We start from the raw sequence: 22321 nt of genomic DNA, 5'->3' as shown, positions 1-22321 counted from the left end.
CAGCAGGAGTGTTTCAGTCTGGGATGGTTTCATGGAAACAGTCTTTCTTCCTGATGGATGTTTCTAAAGAGTCTTCGGTCTAACGGCTATTAATTTCCAAGGGCAGAGGGTTACAGGTTTCCCTGCACATCACCATAATTATTTTGGGATACCTTTTGACAGATTCTGAGACACATTTCAAAACGCACCCCCTTGAAGATGTGATAGCATATATTCTTGATATGAAGTAGAAACAGGGCTTGATGATTATGGCATGATCAGTTTTCTTTGTTTATTTAATATAGAAACATCCGCAGGGCTACTTAGTTTACAAAAAAAAACAAAACAAAACAAACCACAGAAATGTTGGTATGATAGAGTAAGCAGGTGGTTTTGTCACTCTTCCGTTATAATTCAACAGTTTTTCTTTGAAATTAAGAAGCCAGAGTATATTTATACATATTATGTAGAGCAAGGAAGGAGATATCTTCAGACAGTTGTCTCAGAAGTTAATGTTTTCCATAATCCAAGTATCTTGGCTTGCTTAAAAAAAAAAAAAAAAGCTGAAATGTACCTTTCAAAAAATGCTGCTATAAAAAAAAAAAAGGGGAGGGGTGGTGGGGGAGAAGTCTTGACACCAGAAGCTCTGTCACAGCAGAGTTTCTCTCGGATGTCTGGAAAAAGTCTTATACTTCTGGGATGGTTTCCAAAATATTTTCGGTGACCATTGCCACAGGCGTGAACTTCTTAATGCATTTTGCAGTAATCTCCACCACAGTGAGGCTGATTGCTGTCTGAGAGCTTTTAATGATAACAAGTAGGGCAGCACAAATGCCACGAGCCAATTTGTGTGTGCGTGCGCATTTTGTTGCATCTTCAGGCGTCTTGCAGAGACAGATGCGTCGTCTCAGGAAAACCCTGCTTAATGTTTTTTGCATAATTATGTAATTGCTTATTTATCATTTTGGTTTTAGTAACAAGGTTTGGGATTTTTCCCCGCTCACACATGCTTGCACGCACATGAAGGATCTAATGTCTCCCCAGATACTTTTCTTTGGGTACCAAATGAAGTATCCAGTGGCTTCCAGATTTCAAGCTTCTCTAGGATTCATTTTATAGAACTGAAATGCATTGAAAAGCTTGAAGAGTTTTACGAAAAGCCTTTCCAGCAGAAAACAAGCAAAAACTGTGGCAAAGGTGTATCATCTTCATGTACCTACCAAGGAATTTCAGGAGGCTTATAAATGAGAGGCTCTCTTTTTATGTGCAAGTTAAGGAGTCCAGGAAGCTGAAAATACAGTTAAACTTACTGTTTGTTTTTTTTTTTTTCAATCTGAACTTAGTATTCCTAATGCAGGAAGACAGTAGAGCTGGAGAGGTTGGCCCACCCTGAGCATCACCTTCTGAAGACTGAAATCTGGGCTGTGCTCTTGTTCAAAGAGAATAGGTTTCAGGAATTACGTTTTTCCTTTAAATAAAAAAAAAATCCCACCACCAAAGCGCACACACACGTGTGTGTGTGTGTACATATATGTAAAACTATTTCTATACACATACATATGTATGTAGTAAGCAAAACTGGAAGCTGTACGAGTAGAAAGCTATACCCAAGTGAAAAGCTGGCTCTCCCACACCAGCTGGAACTGGTGTGTCATTGTCCCTCTGTGCCCTCCGCCAGTACAGACACGCTGCACCAAAGCCCTTCATCCTGCGTTATCGCTCCCATGAAGCACTGGGATTGCTGGATGATCTGCAGTAGATGAAGAGTGAAAAACAAAAACTTGAGTACCAGTAGAGAAAAACAAGCTGTCATAAGCAGGCTTCACTGCAAGGAATAAAAAGGGCAAAGGATACTTTTTTCCCCTTTTTTACCTTTGGAGCAGCCACTAGATGTATCCAGCAGAATTTTTCCAGACTGTCAACTGGTTCATCAGTCAGGGCTTTCTCTCAGTTTTAAATGCCAGCACCACTCCAGTTCAGAGGAATTGCTGGCTTCTTTCCCAGACAAGATTTCTCAAATTCAAAATGACCTTTCAAGATCCTAACTAACAGCATCTAAGCAGATATTTCCTCTTCATCAGGCTGCTTCTCAGATTGATCCTTTTACTGACAGCACAGACCAGTGAAAGACGAGTCCTTCTCCTTACTATAATGAACACCTTTTCTGAAGAGGGGCAGTCTGAAATCATGCTGAATTTGTTACATATTCCAGAAACCTGTACACTTGTTTGCACTGATTGTGTAAAGGTACCAGTGAAATAATGGGAAATTTTTTTTTAATCCAGCCGTTCAGGCTCTGCACTAATACAAGGAAGTGCCTGCTCAGCAACCCTCATTAATGAGGAAAATGAGAGGTGGGCAGTGGGAAAGCTGCTCTTTTGGGGACTGCTGTGCAGGCAGCAACCACATGGAGTTAGCTTGGTGCAGCAGGTTTAGCTCCCGCTTAAGGGCCAGTGTGATTGCCCAGCACAGCACTCTCCAAGGACCATCCTCCTTGTTTCTTGCTGTGTGCTGTGCCCATCCTCTCCTGGCGAGGAGGAGGAGTGATTCAGGGCTGCCCAGCTCTGAGCAGGTGGATGGTGAGGTTCTGCTCTGGTGTGTGCTGCGTGACCGGAAGCTGCAGCTTCAGCGACCTGGAAACCCTCAGTTGAAGTTGGGCAGCTGTGCTGCAGAGCCATCCTCCATGGGTGTAAATCTTGAAATGTAGCAGGATAATAAACTCCTTTTGAGAAAGACACTGGTGACCATTTCTTGAAAGGATGGAGTATTTCAAATAGAGAGTTGTGAAGTCCTGTGGTTCTAGTCCTGAAGGAGTTTGGGCAGGCAGAAGGAAAGTGCAGAAACAAATATAATACCAGCTCTTCTGAGAGAACAACTGCGGGAAATTAAAAACACACTGTGAAGTGAATGACAAGACCGAACTAAGGACTGGTTTAACATTAGCATCAGGTTTGATCCTGTACTGTAATTCGGAAGAAATACCAGAGGTACAACACACCTCTTGAATTTTTTAAGAATATATTGTGGGAAAAGGTACCAAAAAATGGGGTGAAAAGTGCCCGGAGTACACATAATGGCCTAGAAAGGATATTACAAATGCAAAATATGAAAAGAGAATAACTCAAACTTGGAATAGCTTGGTTCTCTCATCAGAGCTCTTTGTTTTTTTTCAGCGACAGTTTCAGGTTTGGCATTTTCAGCTTTGATTTGTACAAGGAACCAATTATAACCACCCTTGCAGAAGATGAAGCCTTGTACCACTGAGGGAATAGAAGGTGTATTTGTGTGCTGTGCCGTGTGCTTTCTTCTAACAGTCTGGCTTATCACCCTAAGCCGTTGTCACATTCTGGCACTGAGATTTTGAGCTCTTGTTTCATTCTTTACGTTTTCCTAGAATTACAGGTTGCATAGCAGTTCTTCTGTGTCTTTGTTGGTATTTATATATATGTCTATATGTGACAGCTCTCTAATGTGTCATAGTGAGTTATTCATGTCAATGGGTAATAAAACTGCTCCCTAGGTAACGTACATCTCTTGTGGCACAGCACAGCTACAGAATTCTGGCCTGTGGTGAGAGCAGAGCAGGAGGGGGAATTAGTGGTGCATCATGGAGGTGTAATCCACCTGCCTGTGGAGGAGTCTTAAGGAATGAGAGAATGATTTTTTTTTTTTTTTCTCATGATTTTTTCTGCAAAAATTTTCTTGTGGGCAGAGAGAACCACTTGTACGTATGTGTCAATGGGTAATAAAACTGCTCCCTAGGTAACGTACATCTCTTGTGGCACAGCACAGCTACAGAATTCTGGCCTGTGGTGAGAGCAGAGCAGGAGGGGGAATTAGTGGTGCATCATGGAGGTGTAATCCACCTGCCTGTGGAGGAGTCTTAAGGAATGGAGAAAATTTTTTTTTTTTTTTTTGCCTTAAGTTTTTGTCTGCAAATTTTCACTTGGGCACAGAGAGAACCACTTGTACGTATGAGAGTGTTTCTTCGTGCCCGTATGGCTGGCTTTATTGAAGAATCAGAATCTGGGGTGGATTGAATCTGGTTTCCATGGTGAAAGAAAAACTTGGGAAAGTGCTTGGCTTCAAGGCTTTATTATCAACAGCTGGAGCGATGTAGGAGCTGCATATAGAAGACTGGAGGGAGAGATGCATTGGTGGAAGAAATATGGTCTATCTTGTGTGCAACTTAAGCATTCTTTTGCTGTGCTTTTCATAAAAACGTTAGAAAGTTTATGTAAGCATTGTTTTTCTGTTAAAGCAGCTCCTTCTTCATCTTACGGACAGTTTAGAATTACGTTTCCTACAGCTACATCTTGAAGCATGTTCAGGCCTGAATGCCACATTGCTAAGTTGTCTGTAAGGAAATAACAGGCTTTGTTTTTTCCTCAGAAGTTTGCAGTAATATGTAACTCACTCATGTTTCATTTTTTGGAGTATGCTTTAAAACCAAGTGTGGTAGAGCAGAGACCATTGTGAAGATGCTGTGTGGCTTTCTAAACTGAGAGAGAAAACTAAACTGAAAGAGAAACACAGCAAAATTCTCTTGGCTATATTTAAAGTTAGAATATGGTTCTCTCTTGGATATTGCTCTAAATACGATAAAAGTTGCTATGAAGCATCTTAATAGTTTGCATTTCATCAAATGTCACAGGGTAGGTTATCCTGCACTGGCAGTGAGAGCAGCTGCAAGGTGTAAACGGGTCTGAGCCTTTGCGTTCCAGGAGCAAATAGGCATCGTTTCAGCCCACCACCTTCATTCCCTTACACTTCTTATTTTTTTTTTCTTTCTATGATATAGATTGCTCTGTCTCAGCAGGTTCACAAGCTGCTGCTGCTTGTCTGATGAGGATGGTGATCCGCCGTCTAAAATAGTAGAGTAGGCCATCTTCATTTTGGTATTTTTTCTGCCTCTGCTGCTTAATTGCTTTCCCAAATAGTTGCTCAACTTCAGTGTTCCACCTACGTGTCTTCACGCCCTGATTGCAGCATCCTATAATGGTGCCTGCCATCGCTAGCTGCTTGCAGAAACAAGGTCTAGCACGACGCCGGTGAGTCGGTCGGGTACGTATTAGCCCCAAGTTACTACTGTGGAAACAAATACAGAGGGTAGTGCAGTGTTGGTCTGGAAGTGGAGCTCAGAGGCAGAAATGCCAACCTTTCTATCTGCTGTTCCCAAGCTTTAATTTGAAGCTGGCCTTCCTCAGTTTATAATTTTAAAGTATTTTGCTATTTTGCCTTATTAATCCTGGTACTAATGGCAGAGGTGTTTCATGGATCCCTGTATTTGCACAGTGATTACCCCAGAGTTGTACTCTCAGTACAAGTGACGCACAGATTGAATCCTGCAGTAAACCAGTCTTCGTTCCAACTCTTTCAGTGTGGCCTGCACTTACAGTTGGGAGCTTGATTTCTTTGAACTAGTAGCCCTGCAGTTGGCACAGACGGGTTTTGGTTGGTGTCCTGATCCCCTGGTTGGAAACTGGTGTTCTAAAAAGCATTACAAAGGGGTGAGCAAACCAGCTCCATTCCCCGTGATGTAACTGAAAGTGCGATCAGGTCAACACTCAGATCTGCCTTTCAGAATGTGAGCATCGTATATTTGAATTGTCTTGCAGGAATTTTGCTCCTGTTCTTCAGGATACGCTGTGGGGAGTAGAGTTTGTCCTGCACGCTGTTGTTGTGCGTAGCCGTCCTGAAGTGACAAAACTGAGAATCACCTTCGACAGCTGGACGAAGCTGAAATAATTTAACAATCTCCTTTCTCTGAAGCAAAGGAATTCTGTTCCCCTTATATTCCAGTTCGCTGATGTTGTGTCCAAGGTTTCTTCTGTTGTTCTGACAGAGCTTACCAAGTCCCAAAAGCAGAGAATGATTTCTGCCCCAGGCTGAAAATGAGGTGAAGTTCGTTAGCTTGGAAGCACTGGCTGAGACCTTGGTGGGGGGGGTGAGGGGGACGAGAGATGCCGTTGTATTTTTTGCATCCCTTGTGCCATTTTGGACTCGAGCACTATTTATTTTTAGTACATTTAAACACTGCCGAAGGAAGGGGCAGTTGTAATATGGCATATTTACATCATGCTGTCAGTTCCTGGCAGCTTACTCGCCTCTCAGAGAACAGAACTAGTCCATTAAGGATGTGAGTGCTACTTAAGCCCATGAGTGGTGAAACATCGTCTCGAGGGTGGGAAGGCCTCGCCAGGCTCGCAGGTCGGTTTGTTTTTTGAAGGTGCATTATGGGGATTTTTTTTTTTTCATGTCACAGAGACAGGAATGGGCCATGCTACCTCCCACTTTTTCCTCCTTCCCTGCACTGTATAGGAATAAGAGAGGCAAAGGCTCTACATGAGATCAGCATGTGCTGGTTTTTCCCCTCATGTCAGGCTTAAGTTCTCTACCCCATTATAAAAATAAAAATCTATAAATAAAAAAGAACAAATGCGGAGGGGGACAAACTGGACCCACAGTTATGTGCATGTCATCACTTGTAGAAGTGTGCCTAGCCCCATTCCTCCCAGGCTTCCTACATTCCCCGTTTCTTACGCCGTCAGCCTCTCAGGAGGGGAAACACGCACAGATAGCCCTGGCTGGAGGTTTTTTTTTTTTTGCCTTGCCATAACTTAACATTAATTGAGCTAAGGCTGAAATGATGTTGGGCTCATCTGCTGTGGACTTAGCTCATGCTCTGTTTATGTATGTTTTTTTTCTCTTTGTTTGGAAAAAAAATAGTTTGCTGCCAGGCTTTAATGTGGCAGTAGTACCTTTCTCCTGGGATTGAGCAGTGTTCGGGTCTGATCTCTCGCATGTGACACGCTGTCTCTGGCTTCAAGCACCCTATGATTTCCCTTTCTTGGAAACTGCTCTGTCTCAGCATGTGGGTAGGAGGCCATGTAAATAAATACCAACCACTTCTTAGCCTTCAGTAGGCATTTCCTTTTTCCTGGTGGCTACAGAAGAAACACTTTCTCACAGTTTGGCATCAAACATTTACAAAACTTTCCTGCTTGTGGAATTTTTGTTTAGACAATCCGATTCTTGGTATAGTTTTTCCATCAGTTTCTATTTTGACTCATCTGTGGTTGTTTGGTTTGTCAGTAAATAGTGTCTGCCCGAACAAACACTTCATCAGAAACTTCTTAAATTTCTGGTAACTGAATAGTAAATCTTTATAAGCATGTTCTGTAATAGTTAAAGGTAAGTTTTAAAGAGTAAAAATGACACTGATCGATCTATTTTTTCTCTTAGTTATGATGGAATAGGTAACATTGATAATTTTGTCCTAAAGATATTTTTTTGTAGCCTGTCTTAAATGTTTGAAATAGAGAACAAAGAATATTACATTACTGTGCAGTCCAGCTTTCAACTGCAAAAAAAATATTTGCTTTTCATACAAAGTTCAGTATGTGTTTTGAATTTATGTGTCAGGATATTTTTCAAGTGTGTCTTTGTCACGGCAGCAAAGTTAACACCTTGTTACCAGAACTAATAGGACATACGATCTCTTTTGATATTATAAACTTATCAATGAAAGCCAGTATGTCCTCTAATTTTTATACGTAAATACCTGATCTGTAACTTCTTTATTTAGTTTCATTTACTATCGCTTATTGACTTTTTTATTGGTAAATTATGGATTTGCTGTGCTTGGTTTTATTTGTCTCAGCGGTAATACTTACGGGATGGATGACGGTGTACTCTCCCTGCAGGGAGCGCCCCTGAGGTCCAGAGAGTGCATATTACGTGGAAGCGGAATATAGATATGAACTGTGATAAATAGCTATAGACTGGCACGGAACGAGACTCCTTCGCTTTGTTGTTAGATGAGAGAGTGAAGAACATACATATGTACAGTCCTTTGTGGGTAATAATTTCTAGGATGGCTGAGCCAGAGGCAGTTTGAAAATCCATCAGATACCTTTGATGTAATACTCCCACATTGCATTTGACAACTTTTGTATTCAGAAAAGCAAGACGGTAGAAACCCGGTTTTTCCAGAAGGGCCTTTGAAATGTGTTCTTTCATCTACTGCGGCCCGTTCGGAAGCTGCCTAGGAAAGTGAGCTGTTGTTGGACATGTCGCTGTGTTTTTATAGCTTGACTCTTAGGTATGCTCCCATCCAGTTTAGTTTTGCAGTCTGCCGAAGCTTAGCCACATGGAATTACATCTGCCCTCATGGTACAAGCACCTCAGCCTAGCAAGGGCTTCTTCCAGTTCTGTGCTGGGGAAGTTACTTTTATGTAGTTCGGTTTGTCCCTTTTGCCCTGGTTTATGGCATACAGTAAGCTATTATTGCATGCGTGTTTCTTATGTGAGCTCACCACTGTAAGTGACGTCCCAGCTTGCAATTCTCCAGCAAGTGAATGGGTGCAAGACTTCACAGCTAGTTCTAGTGAGGGCTAAACAGAGACTAGTCAGCCTCGCTTCATGTGGACTGTGAAGGAACCCTAAGCTTTTCAGCTTTGATTTATTGAACTTCTGTAGAGTCATTGGGTAGCCAAATTCATGAGAATCCCACTTGGTATCTGCTGCACAAATTCCAGGGCGTAAACCCTCTCCCCACTCCACTGCTGCTGTGGCAATGGCACCAGCCTTTGAAGGCTCTTAAAGTCTCTGCTGTGTCGGTAGCCTTGTCAGCCGTTCTGTCGTGATGTACAAAACCAGAATGGGGCTGCGAGGATGGGAGTGTTACCCCTCTTGTCTTTGGATCACTTCTACTTACCATCAGGTTTATTTGCAGAGCAAAATGGAGAGGTTTGCCCTGGTTTATCCATCAGTACAAGCACTTCAAGGAAGCCTAACACTATGGGAACAGCTAATAATCTTAGGGCTTTTTTGTTCTGACATCGTAAAGTAGCTTGAGAGTCTTACTAGTCCTTCGTTTGGAGTGGCAGGAAGCAGAAACCTAGAAAAGGTGGAATTTCAGCGACTGTGCTGTAAATGAGGGTTGTAATGAAAATGCAAAAGGAGTTGGCTACAGCAAGAGTGAATAGATCGGTCCTTCTGTCTGGAAAAGCAAGCAGGTGAAATTAGAGTCTGGTTTTCTTTGTATACAGTAGATATAAAACCCCAACAGGATGGTTTTGATTGATTTGTATTACTTTTGTATTTTCCACTGGAGAAGTACACAAATTGTCCCTGGGACCATCACATTCCACCCCTAAATAATTAGTATTTCTAAATGGAGACTGAATTTAAAACGCAGGTTACTCCAGTTGCTACACAGACGTGGTAGATGTATTGATGAGACACTTTCAGTTAAGTCTTTAGTTATGTTGGTTTTTTTAGAATTCAGAGGAACAAAGCATAGCAAACGTAGATGCCTTTGTGTTTGAATTTTTTTCCTTAGGAAATGTTTTAAAAGAGTCAGTGAAAATCGGAACTGGAATTGAAGTTTCTTTTACAGGTACGTCTGTGGAAGTTCAGCAGACATTTCAATTCTGGATATTCCCTTACAATAATAAATATACTTGAAGGCATTGCCAACTAAAGAGAGCTTGCTGAGATCAGACTTCTTTAAGACTTCTCACATACTGCTGTTTTAATCTGTTTAAACCTAGGAAAAAGAGAAGAAGTATATGCTTCCTTTGGACAACTTGAAAGTGCGAGATGTTGAGAAGAGCTTCATGTCTAGCAAACATATCTTCGCATTGTTTAACACGGAGCAGAGGTAAGAAAACGTGCCATCCTGCTGATGCTCCTATAAAACTCTACCTAGCTGAGAATTTTAATATCGGGGAGTGCAGTTCTGGTATTTCCACTGTGTTGAGTGAACTAAGATCTTGATACTCTTGATTTATCTGCTGCTTTGCCGTTGCATAACCATGGGATGAAAGGTTAGCGTCCTCCTAGCCACTCATGGGGTGAAAGAGCTCCGTGATTAGTCATCTAGCTCTTCTGTATGGCTGAATAATCATCTCCTTATCCTATTTGTGCTTTGTTTGGCAATCTCCTTGGCTTAGCAAAATATTAATGACTTCTGTACCTTGTGACTAGTTTCAACTGATGTAAATCACAAAACCGTCATTGCTTTTCACTTTCTCTGGTGGAAAATTTTCCGCGTCTGTAATCTTAAGAGTCATTTTATTGTTTGTTTCGGTTTCAGTAGTTCTGAATGGGGAAAAAATGAGATTCTTCTGCTTCCCTAATTAATTGAATCTTTGCCTTGAGTGTTTGCCTCATACTTTTCCTTTCAGCCTCCATCTTCTCATTTACGTGGTGTGGGTACTCTATGGAAGCCTCCTCCTGATGCATAGCCAGTTCAGATTCCTGTGCACAAATAAATCAGGGAAACATGACAAAGCTTAAAGACATGCAAGTGACTTGTAATTTTTTTTTTCATCAAAGAGGAGGGTTCCATTTGCAACCATGTCAGTGGAATTTCATTTCAGCAGATAAGGTGCAATTTCTGTAAGTTCTATTTCAGGAAAATAAGTAAAAGTAATTGTAGCGGTAGCATGAGTAGATGCCCTTGTTTTCCTCTTCTGCGAAGTCCCTTCACACCCACTCCGCTCCCTTGCGTTGCCAAAGCTTGGCAATATGTTCAGACGTTGTTCGGAAGGATGAGAGCTGGATGTGGCTCCCTGCAGAGCCAGCTGCTGTTGCTCCTGAACTGGCCAGAAATAGTCCTTTCAGAAGCAAGGAATGCCCCTCCCTCCTGCAAAGCAAAAGCAAAGCACAGGATTTCTGGGCTGTCAAGTTTCTGCTGGCCCTAGAAACATGAGGACGCAATGTGACTCTTGCTCTGAAATACTCCATGAAGGCTTTGCCTACATCTGCTGATATCCCAGCTAGTTTACATGTGGACATTGTCTGCCAGGAGATGCCCTTTCAAAGCATGTCACACACATACTTGCTGGGAATACGATTTCAAACACTTGACCACTTGCATTTCTGGTGCACTGAAAAAAGCTTTGAAAAACTTTTCATGTTTTTAAAAGCATCAGTGATCTTTGGATGCTGAAAACAGATGTAATTCTAATTATTCTGCTATGGATATGTGTGACTTTGCACGTACATCAGTCAAGAAAGGTAACTTTGTCCTGATGGCTTGATATCAGCTCTACATATTAAATTCCTGCCGTGATAAAGCTGTTAATTTTAGCTCATTGTTTCTCCTTTGCTTTTTCTAATGGCTTTGAACATTTTAATCCTCTTAAACATTAACCACTCGAGTGCTGTGAATAATCCAAGAGAAGCGTGCATTTCCATGGGCAAGATTGGGGTTTGTTTGTGTGTTGTATACTCGTGCAGGCACATTTCCCCTGGATCTTTGTCCGCAGAGGATGGTAAGGATTTCAGAATCGGATGTCTACAGTGTTTGCCGTGTCTGCGGTAACCCTGCCCCTTTTGGGCTGTGAGTGGGCCCTCCAGCATCTGCAAGCGGCTCCAAAAACATCCTTCGATCTCTATGGGCGCGTTAAGACGCGACAGCCCAGTGAGGAAATGGCAGAGTAACTTTGCCTTGGGAAAGGCTGTTTATGGAGACAATCTGCCAACTTAAAAGGAGGCAGAAGTTGTTCTTGAAGAAATATTTACTAAATTCTAATTACAAGGGCGATTCCTCTTGTTACTGTAAACGAGCTGAGTTTTGATATTCCTGAAAATCCGCCTGCTGGCTCAAGTTGGTCTAAACAAGTTTAATATCTCTTTCCACTGTCTCTGAGTTCATAGATTGTGTCAGCAGAAGCAGGGCTGTTGGGGCCCGAGTAGCGATCTGGCCCTCGGCTGGGGACGGTGTGCTCTGTCCCAGCCTCTTAGGGAAACCGTAACAGGGAATCGGTAAACATCCGCTGAAATAAGGAGTCTCACTGTTTTTCTTTACACTAATCCATTGATTTCTGTTTTCTGAAGGGGTGTGTGTCTCTATGGCTTGCTTTTCAAAACTTTTGTAAAAATGGACTTAGTTTCTGGTTGTGAGGGTTGGTTTGGGGTTTTTTTGGTTGGTTTTTTTTTTTGGAGAGTGATGGGGTGGCAGTGGGTGGTTGGTTGGGTTTTTTTAATTAAAAAAACCCTTAGCAATTGAGAAAGAATTCAGCTTTCTCTGAGTTTGCACACTGAGGGTTCTGGTTATGGAACGATTTTGCTATTTAAGATGTAGATCATTAAAGAACAAAGGCAAAATCATCTGTTCCAGCTTCCATGATACCATGGAGATTATTCTGTGTGTGTATATATATATATTTTTCCCCCGTAATCTGCAGCATTTTTTTTTCATTGACAATGCAAACTTTCTTAATGCTCAATTAAAGTATTTTAATATTCAAGCAAAATCCTTTTAGGAGAAGAATTTTAATAAGCTTGTTCTCTTTTTCATTCCCAGCCCTCACTGCATAGGTATTTGCTACAGCCATATGTTTCTGATACTGTACATTTCAATAGTTTCCTGGATTATGCACTGCATTTTTTCCATTTATGAAAACCTTTCCAGTTCTGAAATACAGTTACCAGGAAAATGCTCATTTCACTGTGTAGAAGGAAAAGCCATCTTGAGTTAGCTGAGGCTTGGGGATAGATGCAGAAGGAAACGAACGGTATCTGTCACTTTGATTTACTGCAGAAGTCAACAGTTCTCTGACAGGAATCAAATGTGACTTGGTAATGTATAGTAAATGGAGACTGTGACGATTGATTTCACCGTGAAGATAAATTCTCATGAAATGAATGTAATTGTATGTTTATGAAAAGGCTGTGCTGTGAAAGAATTAAATTCTTTTCCTGTTACTTGCTAATTAAAAAAAGGGGGGAGGAAGAAGAAGGAAAGCTCTTGGTGTGTAATAGCTACAGCTTTGCTTGAGGGGGGTGGGGTGAGTCTTGTTTCTCAGCAAACTAAGAAACTCATTTGAAGTTTTTGAGTCGCCCATCTACTGAATTTGTAGACACCATGGAGGACCTTTGGATATGGGCTTCTCTAGCTGACTTTATTTATCAGTACTAGATATTAAAACCAAGTATATTTGGGCAAGTACCCTTTGACTCCTGGCTAATTTTTGGCTGTGTCCATCTACATGAGTCCATGAATCTGCCTTTAAGCAACGGAAGCTGAGCTGTAGGGTCAAGTGGTATATGCCTAAACCTAAGTCAAGAAAGCAAGTGCTATTTTGTGTTAAACATCCTTTTTTCCTTCATGGTAAACTGCTGGCAAGTCTCTTAGAGTGGAAAAGAGATGAAAGATAATAAAAGTATTTGAAAATAATTATACCATAGGAATAAACTGATGTTCGTAGTATTGCTGTTAGAACGTAATGTGAAGTTGTGTAGACGTAGTTGCTGATTGACACTCTTAGGTGGAGCTGAGAACGGAGGGGAGAGGATAGATATTGTCAGTGCCGGCGCTTACATACAGTAGATTAACCTGGGATGTCCTCACTGATCAATGTGTGAGAACAAACAAAGCAAATTCTGCCCATCCCAGGAAGTTTACTTTACTCCTAGAATGTCATTCCAAACATTTTGCCTGTTCCCCACATACTGTAAAAATACATATATATTAAAAAAATATTTAAAATACATTAATACATATAATGTAAAAATTATTCGTAATTAGTGCTTTTTCTTTGAGCTAAGAACTGTAATCTTAAATGTGCCTCCCTTTAGGATGTATCCAGTAGTCCCATCTCTCCTTGATTAAGAAGGGCAAGCAGTCATCACTTCTCATGATCTTGTCCAATGACTGCAGGATCCACATGGCACTACTTTACTAGATTCTGTGTCATTCTAGAGTACTCCTTTGACTTTACACTACAGCAGTCAAATTTTTTTCCTGATTTATTGGTCAATAAGTTGTATTACTATATTAAAATTCCATCTAAATACTATTTCTCTTAAGTAAAAGAGGAATGATGAGTAAAGACTCTCTCTTTTTTTTTTTTTTTTTGCTACTAGCAGAGAGAAAAAACTTCCTTTCCATCTTTTCTCCAACTCTGGAGAATTCTTTCTCTTTTGTGGAAGAAGAGATTCTACTAGGTAAAGATTTTTGGGGTTATAAAATGGTAATAGCCTGAAGTGTTTGAGCTCTTGATTATTCAGGCCTTTCCTACCGATCCTGGGAGTAGCAACTCTGCAATGAGGAAGAGTTACCGGGTGGGGAGTCCCTTATTGGTAGTTTTTCTTAGGCAGGAAGCTCTGTTCCTCTTCAAACTTAGTCCTTTCCTTGGAGCCAAAGAAGCAGAACCGGTGTGTAAAATTCTCCCTTCCTTGCAGAAGGTGATCCCACCTGGTCTCCCTGTCTTTCACTTTCCTGCCCAACCAGGATCTAGATAAACCCAAGAATTGGTGTTGCTTTCCTCACCTTTATCCGTCTGTATGATACGGGGATGTGAGGGGCAAATTTAAAGCACAGAACTGTTCCTGTTCGCCTTCACGAGAACAGGTTCCTGAGAGCCCCTCGGTAATCGTGAAGCAGTGTGACAGAACCTTCCACCCCTGCATGAGAGCAGACCGTCTGGGGCAGGCTCACTGTGGAAACAGACCCTTAATCTGACAAACAGATGAGTCTTGAAGAGAGCGAGCAAAAGGAAAATTTGAGGGCACACAATAGGACTGGAAATAGAACTGCCGGATGACGAATTTTAGCTACTGGCTCCTGAGTACGCTCTGACTGTCAGGAATCATATTGCACGAGAAACCGTTGTCTAGTAGGACCTAGAAAAGCAGGCGAAGTGAAAGGTACGACAGTATTTATTTAGAGTGCGCATTTTTGGCCGAGTGTTGCTCTAGAAGAGGATGAAGTCTTCTCTGGGACTCCAGATGTGCTAGATCTTTAAGTACTGGAATCCTTCTTATGGACAGCAAGTGGTTAACTGCTCTCCATATATAAGGGAAATTGGGCAAGAGCCAAAATAAAGGGAACTAGTGAAAGGAGACCGGGTCAGAGGAGGTGTTGGATGGAAGCCAGGCTAAATGAGAAAGCCTAGGATGAGATGTATGTTTAGTTACTGTATTTGAATTACTCTGAAAGTTAAGCCCCAGGAAGAGCTGGACTGTAAGCTATTCAGAGCCCTCTCTGTTAGAAATGGAAGAATGAGAATCTATTTAATTAAAAAACCTCACAAATTTAATCCAGAAAAAGATCTGCTAACGTTTGTAAACAAACTTCTGAGATGCTGGTGAGTACAATATTTAAGAATAGGAAAAATATACAAACCCAAGCAATAACCAGCCTTTATCCCCCAATTCCATTCCATTAAACAAACAGAAAAAAGAAAAAGAAAAAAAAAGGTTGGTTGGGTTTTTTTAGTATTTTCTTTTTGTCGTTATTGACAAGAATTCTTTGTGATATAAATAAAACATAGTATGCTGGACAGGTTGTGCATGTATTGCAGTTTAAAACTGGTATTGCAGAGCAAAAAGGTGTTCACAGGGAAAGAACACAGCAGTACCAGACCTCTACCTTAAATATGGTGATTACAGTGTACTTCCAGAAAATTCCCTAAGCGACGGTATGGGATCTGACACCTCCCAGAGACACGGGTGTTGTCAGCCTGGGCTGTCGTGGCTGCTCAGTGTGACTCAGCCTGCAGGACGGCTTCTCCTTGCTCGCTCGCTGTGACCCTGCAAGGTCTGTGCTTCTCTGGATGGGGCAGCGGGACGCAGAACTGGAGCGGGAGATGCACTCCTCCACGTGTGATAAGGGACAGACAGCTGTCAGCACCTCTTGCAGCTGTGTGGCCCAAGGCGAGTTCCAAACAGGCTTCCACCCCCCACCACAAAAACGATTGAACCTTCTTCTCCAGGGAGCTACAGAATATTTTAGTGCCAGTTACTGTTACAACTACAGATCTTGGCCTATGTGATATTAGTTTTGGCTGCGTTTCTGTTCTGGATTACATGTAGAACTCTAGGTTCTTCATTGTCCAAGCTTGGCTGTATACTTATCAGCTTATCTTCTGTTCATTTTCACCTTAACATTGTGTGGGTTTGTGTGGGGGGGACTTGAAAAGATCCTTATACTTCTGGGAGACCACTTACATGAGTTAGGTGGTAAGATCCTTAAGTGCTATTATTTCATGATGTTGGCTCTCCGGCTTTTCTGGATATTAAGAAAAACTCCTCAGAGACAAGTGTAATTAATTAGTGTTCACGTTGGACTGATCTGAAATGGCACACCTAGACAGAAAGTGTTAGTCATTGCTGTTAACTCAGAGCAGATGGTAATTTTTGTTTCTTTAAAATATACGATTTGCAGAGCTTTCTTGAGTGAAAAATGGTGCATATACTCGAACCAGCCATTGTGGAATCACAGGTGTCTGAAGTGGTAGAATGAGGTTGAATAGGCAGAGTGTCACAGCGGAGCTGCAGGCTGTGTACGCAGAGAACGTACAGTAGATTTCATCCAAGATTATCCTTCCAGTTTGTGCATGTGTATTTGGAGTACCGGGATTCTGCTGTTTTCTCCCTTTTTTCATTTTAGGTGGCTATTTATGAACCCCATGTTCTTTGTGATTTCAATTTCAAGAAATACCTGAGAATTTAATATTTTGGGTTTTTCATGGAGTAAAATTGGGTCTATTTGCGTTTGGTTCCAGACTTCTAATGTCAATTTAATTCTGCTTGCATCCTAATAAAAAGACTAGAAGTTTACCAAAAATCGTTTGAAATCCCTGCAAAAGATAGTCATTTGGTCTGTGAGCTCATTCCAGTGCAACTCCTCCAGTTAAATGTGGTTTTGTGTCCTTTGGAGGATTAAAATGGCTTATAGGCACAGTTCTTAAAAAATCACTCATGTTCTTGCTCTGTAATTGCTGCTCTGTCTCCTCCTAATTGGCAAGAATAAATGCATCTTCATTTAATCTGGGTTTGCGTTTCCTCTCTATATGGAAAAAATCACATGTGCATTCAGAATGTCTTCGTCTACTGAAACGTTCCGGCTCCAAGTCAATCTGAAAGCTGTCTGTGCACATGGTTAGTGCGGGGATATGCACGCAATGTAACTGGGTTTGTAATCTGTCTACAGGGGTTGCCCTGAAAATATTTCTAGGTTTGCTGGAGAGGAATATTTAACCTTATCTTAGTGTGAAGAAATTGAGAGGCACTCTACATCTTGAGGTCTGTCAGTTGAGTTTGCTCAGGTAACAAGCAGCTGCAGCAGGCAGCTAGAAAGTTCATGGTGATTTTCAGCCGTGTGTTATTCTCCTGATGGCCCTGGATTGTACAGTTCTGCTTATTGTATAGTTCTGTTTTATAGGCAATCACATCTTCTCTATGCAGTGCTGACAGCCCAGGATTCAGGACTAGCGGGATGGGAATCTCAGTAACTTGCAGCTGGGCTCAGTCTTCAGACTTCTCTGGCACTTCCCCCTTTCCTCTTGCACGCCTTCAAATACTTTACTCCATTCCTGCATTTTCCTGTTAAGATTCTTCGGCGATGGCAGAGGGGTTAAAGAAATACCTGTGGACATTGTAAAGGTAATTTCTGGGTTAGAAAGTTCACTTTGGGCCCTGAAATACATGGGGAAAAGGAATCTGGTACACTGGAAAAGGAAACGATGAAGTGAGGAAGTTGTTGGGTAAGCAGAGTTACAGCTGGGTGTCTTCTGGACTTTCAAGTAAGGAAACTGCTCTAATGGCCTAGAGCAGTTCTGTCCTGAGTGTGGAGCCATGCTGGAATCTGAAATGATGCTTTTTGTCCAATTCTCTGTTCATCTCATAAGGAATTATGTTGGGTTTTTTTCTGGAATACAGTTTTTGAGGTGTGTTTGTTTGTTTACTTAAAGGATAATAAAATTTGTAGATAACAAAATGGTAACTGTTTTAATTTTTAGTAGAATTATGCTAATTTCCAGTAATGCTTTTCTAGATATATTTTCATGTACTACACAAGTTATTACATTACAGCGATGATACTCTGCAGGAGGAAGCAGCAGAGGTGGATGCGGTATGTGCCTATACCTCTGTGCACAGCTTCCTCAGTTATGAGTTCACATTTAAAAAACTTACGATGTTTAAAGGAAATGTCGCACACACATTGTACTTGTAGGCATGTTCCCACTGATTGTATTTCCACAGTTCTTTAGATTTAAAGGTGCCTGAATATCAACAAGATTTGTATTGCTGAGGGTCCATCTTTTTGCTTCTTGGTATCCTATATCACGTCTTTCTCTTTGACGTGTAACATCCCATTTAGCTGCTTTAGAGATGACAATGAGAACGTGACCTCACTGCATTGCATGTGGAGTAAGCAGGTGAGGATTCAGTAGCCGCTGTTCCTGTGCTAATATCTTCAGCAGTTCCAAAAAGTGGAAGAGAGAACAAAACAGAAATCTGAATTATTTTTAAGGACGTTTTTACAGCTTTCCATGAGATGCCCGTGAATTCCTAATGAGTACAACATGTTAATGTGTTTTTGAAAGATTCCACTGGTAACAGCAAAAGGGCACACTCTTTTCAGAAGCTGCTTTGGCTTTTTTTCCATCTGAAAAGTTCCTGTGCCTGTCAGCCTTTCTGGAAGAAAGGCAGGCGAAGGGAGTCTGGTAGCAAGGAAGCTGATTTGGGAGGCCAGCAGCCCTTTGCTGTGAGCTTCCCACGAGGTCTGGCTCAGTGTGAACATCCTTCAGTTCCTCATCTTTGCTGAAACTTGTCTCTTTGGTGGTGGTGGGGTCATAGTAGCTACACTAAAACGGTGGAGCTCTGATACTACAGGGAGAGGAGCCTTGGAGAGCCGGAGACATCAGCTGCTTGGCCATAAGGTGTCCCTAGACCTATGAAAAGTCCCGGTACAGAGGCAGGAGGCTACAGGGAGAGGAGCCTTGGAGAGCCGGAGACATCAGCTGCTTGGCCATAAGGTGTCCCTAGACCTATGAAATGTCCCGGTACAGAGGCAGGAGGGCGGGACTGCCAGCTGCCGTGTGTTCTTGGCTGAAGTCCCTTCCTGTAGAGCTACGCTTGATGTAGCAAGTCATAAAATGCCCAGACGTTTCGTATATAACATGACAGTGCTGAAAAAATGTTTTCCCAAGCTGGTGTCATGTTGTTTTGCTCTTGGAGATAAGTATTTTTGGAACTTCCCTACCACTATGTTTTACAGCCTTTATTTGCTTTATTGTTATTTTTAGTCATCTTTTCTGAGAGAACCCTTTTACCATTTCAGCTTCCTATTTCTTCAAAGTCATAGCTGCGCAGTTAACTTAGCCAAAAACCTTATCTCAGTAAAGTTTGTCCTAACAATAAATTAAAGCATTTTTTCTCTGGCAATTTAATTTTGCTTATTTCTTTATTTTTACTGAGTTCTTTGGTTTTGTTCAGAAAATGTTGACTCCGAGTTGCGCACTATTGCGAATGTGAATAAAATACAAGTGTTTTGTCATCAGGTTAAGATAACAGCATCTGCGGAGGTTGTCCAGGCTATTATTTGCCTGAAGGCAGGACTAGGAAAGAAAAATGTTTAATTATCCATTTCTAGTCAATAAAAAGAAAAAATCATTGGGCTTTCAGTCATTCATACTGTCAGTAGCTTTGCCTAAGCGATGGGACCTGACCCTCTAGTGTCTCTTTGTCCTTTCGCGGGCTGGATCCTCTGGGGGGGAGGCACAGGCGTCCTGCCCAGGGCAGCACTGAAGAATCCTCTGGCGGCATCTCTGATGCGGATGCTCGCAAGGAGCAGCACACGCCTGGTGCTGAGCACGCCTGCCTGCCCGCTCGGGTGTAGCCACTGAGGTTGCTGAGGGTCACATCGCTGACATAAGGAAATCTGAGCACGTCCTTTATCCTTTGCAGCTTTGAATGCAATCTGTAGGCCCGCTAGAAGGACCTGATTCCCCTCTGGTCAGTGGTGGGTACGCTCTGTTTGCCATGCTGTGGTTTCATGGCTGAGAAGTCGACGATTAGGAGTCATGGCTGCTTCGTGGGCAGGCATGCACGCTTACTGTTGAATTACAATTTTTCTGCCTGTTTTTTAATCTGTTTCTTGACACTACCTGTAAAATACATGGCTAGGAGTTGTCTGGTGATATTATTGGTAAGGGAGAAGCACTCCTGTAAGTGGGAATGACATCAAGTTGATTGTATTCCCACCATCCCGCAAACGCTGAAGAGATTTGTCTGGGTAGTGATAATAGCAGCTTTATTTCCTGGTTCTAAAGTGTTTTCAAGTGGTGTTTCTCAGACTAGGGGCTAGAACTGACCTCTAAGAGATTCCATTGTCATTGCTGGCTTTGCATGTTACCTCCACCAACCCCTCTCTCCACTCCCGCTTCTCCGTAGCTTGTGGTTGCGATGGAAGACTGATGATTGTGCAACTGTTACGATCTAGCAAAACATGGTGTCCTCACCCTTGTCAGCTAAGCTTGCAGCCTTCCCTAAAAAGACGGTTGGCTGACAAATTTACAGCGATCTGGTCTGTGTATAGAATGTGAATTTGGAAACTAATGGCTAAACCGTGAGGGGAAAATCTGTTCTGTTTATTGGAGAATTTACAAGTTCCGCCCTCCAACGTACATATTTTTCCTCCTTTCTCTTTTCTTCCGTTAAGCGGTTCCCTATGTTTCTCTCATCACGTGAATTGCCTGCAAGAGGTGTCATTTAAACGTGACCCAATCTTCTTGCTGTGATGGCAGACATCAGAGGTTTCTTCTGTTTGTTTTAAATATCTGAGGAGCGTTGTTTTCTTTCCGCTTCTACTGCTGGTATCTAAAGGCTGCAAAGGGCGTACGATGCACTGCAAGGATTTAACCTCTATTGGTTACAGCAGCGATCAGTCACAAGGCAGGCAGTTCTGTTGGCACGTCTTAGACGTTTGTACTCTGCATCACAGCAGCCTTTTTTTCCAAAAAGTGCTCCTCCTTGGCAAAAGCTGGAAAATTGATTTTAAGTAGTTTCACGGTGCTTTTGGATGATTATTATTTCCAGAGCTGTGCTGTAGCAGTCTAAGATATTTTTAAGTACTCCATGTAATTATTAAATAAGCACCTGTCCCATAAACTCTGTTGTCCAAAACAATTACCAAGTAATTTCTGATCCCGAAGGATTTTTAATTTAAAATGCTGTGTGTCTGATACAGAGTAGTAAAATACTAGTTTTACAGTGCGGTGCTCTTTGTTCTAGGAATGTTTACAAGGATTACCGTTTCCTTGAGCTAGCCTGTGACTCCCAAGAGGAGGTGGATAGCTGGAAGGCATCTCTGCTGCGAGCCGGCGTCTATCCTGATAAATCCGCAGTAAGTTAAACAGCTCACTAGTTCTCCAGTAGCTGCTCGGTTTGAGTCAGGACAGTCGTGTCATCTGGGAAGGCACAACGTCTGCAGGTACGTCAGGAAACGGCCGCCTTTCCACGGTGCTCTTCTGCGGTAATTTTGACATATTCGTAACGAAATATTTGAAGATCAATCAGTGCGTCAAACCTCAATATTAAAGATAAATCCCGCAAACCAAACCTTCCAAAATGTTTATCGTTGGGTCTGTGTAGTAAAAGCTTTGAGCAAATTGGGGTTTCCTGAGCTTCGTTGAGTCTAATGTCTTCTAAGGTAAAGATGTGCTTTGAAGAGCTTGTTCCCTCAAGCTCTCTATCACAGAACTGACAGAAGCATTCCAGGCAATCACGTACAGTTATTTTATTGATTCACTGCATCGTTTTGGTGAATGAAACACATGCTAAACTTTTCCAAAGGCAGTTTTACTCAGCTGATCATCTTGGGGAGCAAATGGAACAGAATGCAGTGAACCAGTCTGTAGTAATTTAACAGAGAAGACAGGAAGTTGGGAAATGGAATATGCCCAGCTCTCATTTGGGTTTTTTTTTTTTGGAATTAAGTTATTTTGATATTTAATATCGAGTGAAGGTTTGTGCAGATGGATCCAGAGGGAAGGCTGACAATCAAAAATGCCTGTCGTTTGAGCTTTGGCAAGGCTCTAACGCACCGTTCACCTTTCTTCAGCAGAAGATCTGTTCCTAGAAATGCTGCTTTGATTTTGATGGGGTTTTTTTGTTCTTCCTGCTTTTTTTTCATGTGGGAAGGCCGCGTCCCTTGAACCCAGGGACTTGTGCTGTCTTCTATCTCTTCTTCTTTCTCTTCCTCGTATTTCCCCTGTAGTCGTGAGACCTCCGTGACTTCCAGTATAATCCTGTCTGCATCTCCTCTGGCTGCTATTTTTGCAAACAGCCCTCAGCTTCCTCTCTCCATACCAACTTTCAAGGCTACATCAAAAGACAGATCAGAGAATCTGTGAACTGTTGGATTCTTCAATTATTATAGGAGTAGACAGCAATGATGATTTTTTTTAAGAATAGTCAAATACGAATTTAGCAGGAGAGACCTATCAAGTATCTGGGACTTTACCTTAAAAAAAAAAATGGTGACTCTTCAGTATGTTGCCTGTCCCAGTAGATCAGTTCTTACCTAAAGCCATCAGAA

The 22321-nt window shown here is 41.9% G+C and overlaps 1 protein-coding gene across 1 annotated transcript in view; it reads left to right on the top strand.

The window, feature by feature from the left end:
• Positions 1-22321, top strand: part of DNM3 (dynamin 3) — a 146992-nt gene that overhangs the window by 89122 nt on the left and 35549 nt on the right. The window contains exons 17-18 of the mRNA XM_010138017.1: positions 9537-9646; positions 21016-21127. Of these exons, the coding sequence (XP_010136319.1) occupies positions 9537-9646; positions 21016-21127 (222 nt within the window). The remainder of the gene's footprint in view (positions 1-9536; positions 9647-21015; positions 21128-22321) is intronic.

The sequence above is a fragment of the Buceros rhinoceros genome, unplaced genomic scaffold (genome assembly GCF_000710305.1).
Source record: "Buceros rhinoceros silvestris isolate BGI_N320 unplaced genomic scaffold, ASM71030v1 scaffold11096, whole genome shotgun sequence".
Classification (NCBI taxonomy): domain Eukaryota; kingdom Metazoa; phylum Chordata; class Aves; order Bucerotiformes; family Bucerotidae; genus Buceros; species Buceros rhinoceros.
The sequence above is the reverse complement of the archived record's forward strand: the minus strand, read 5'-3'. Positions and strand labels throughout refer to the sequence as shown.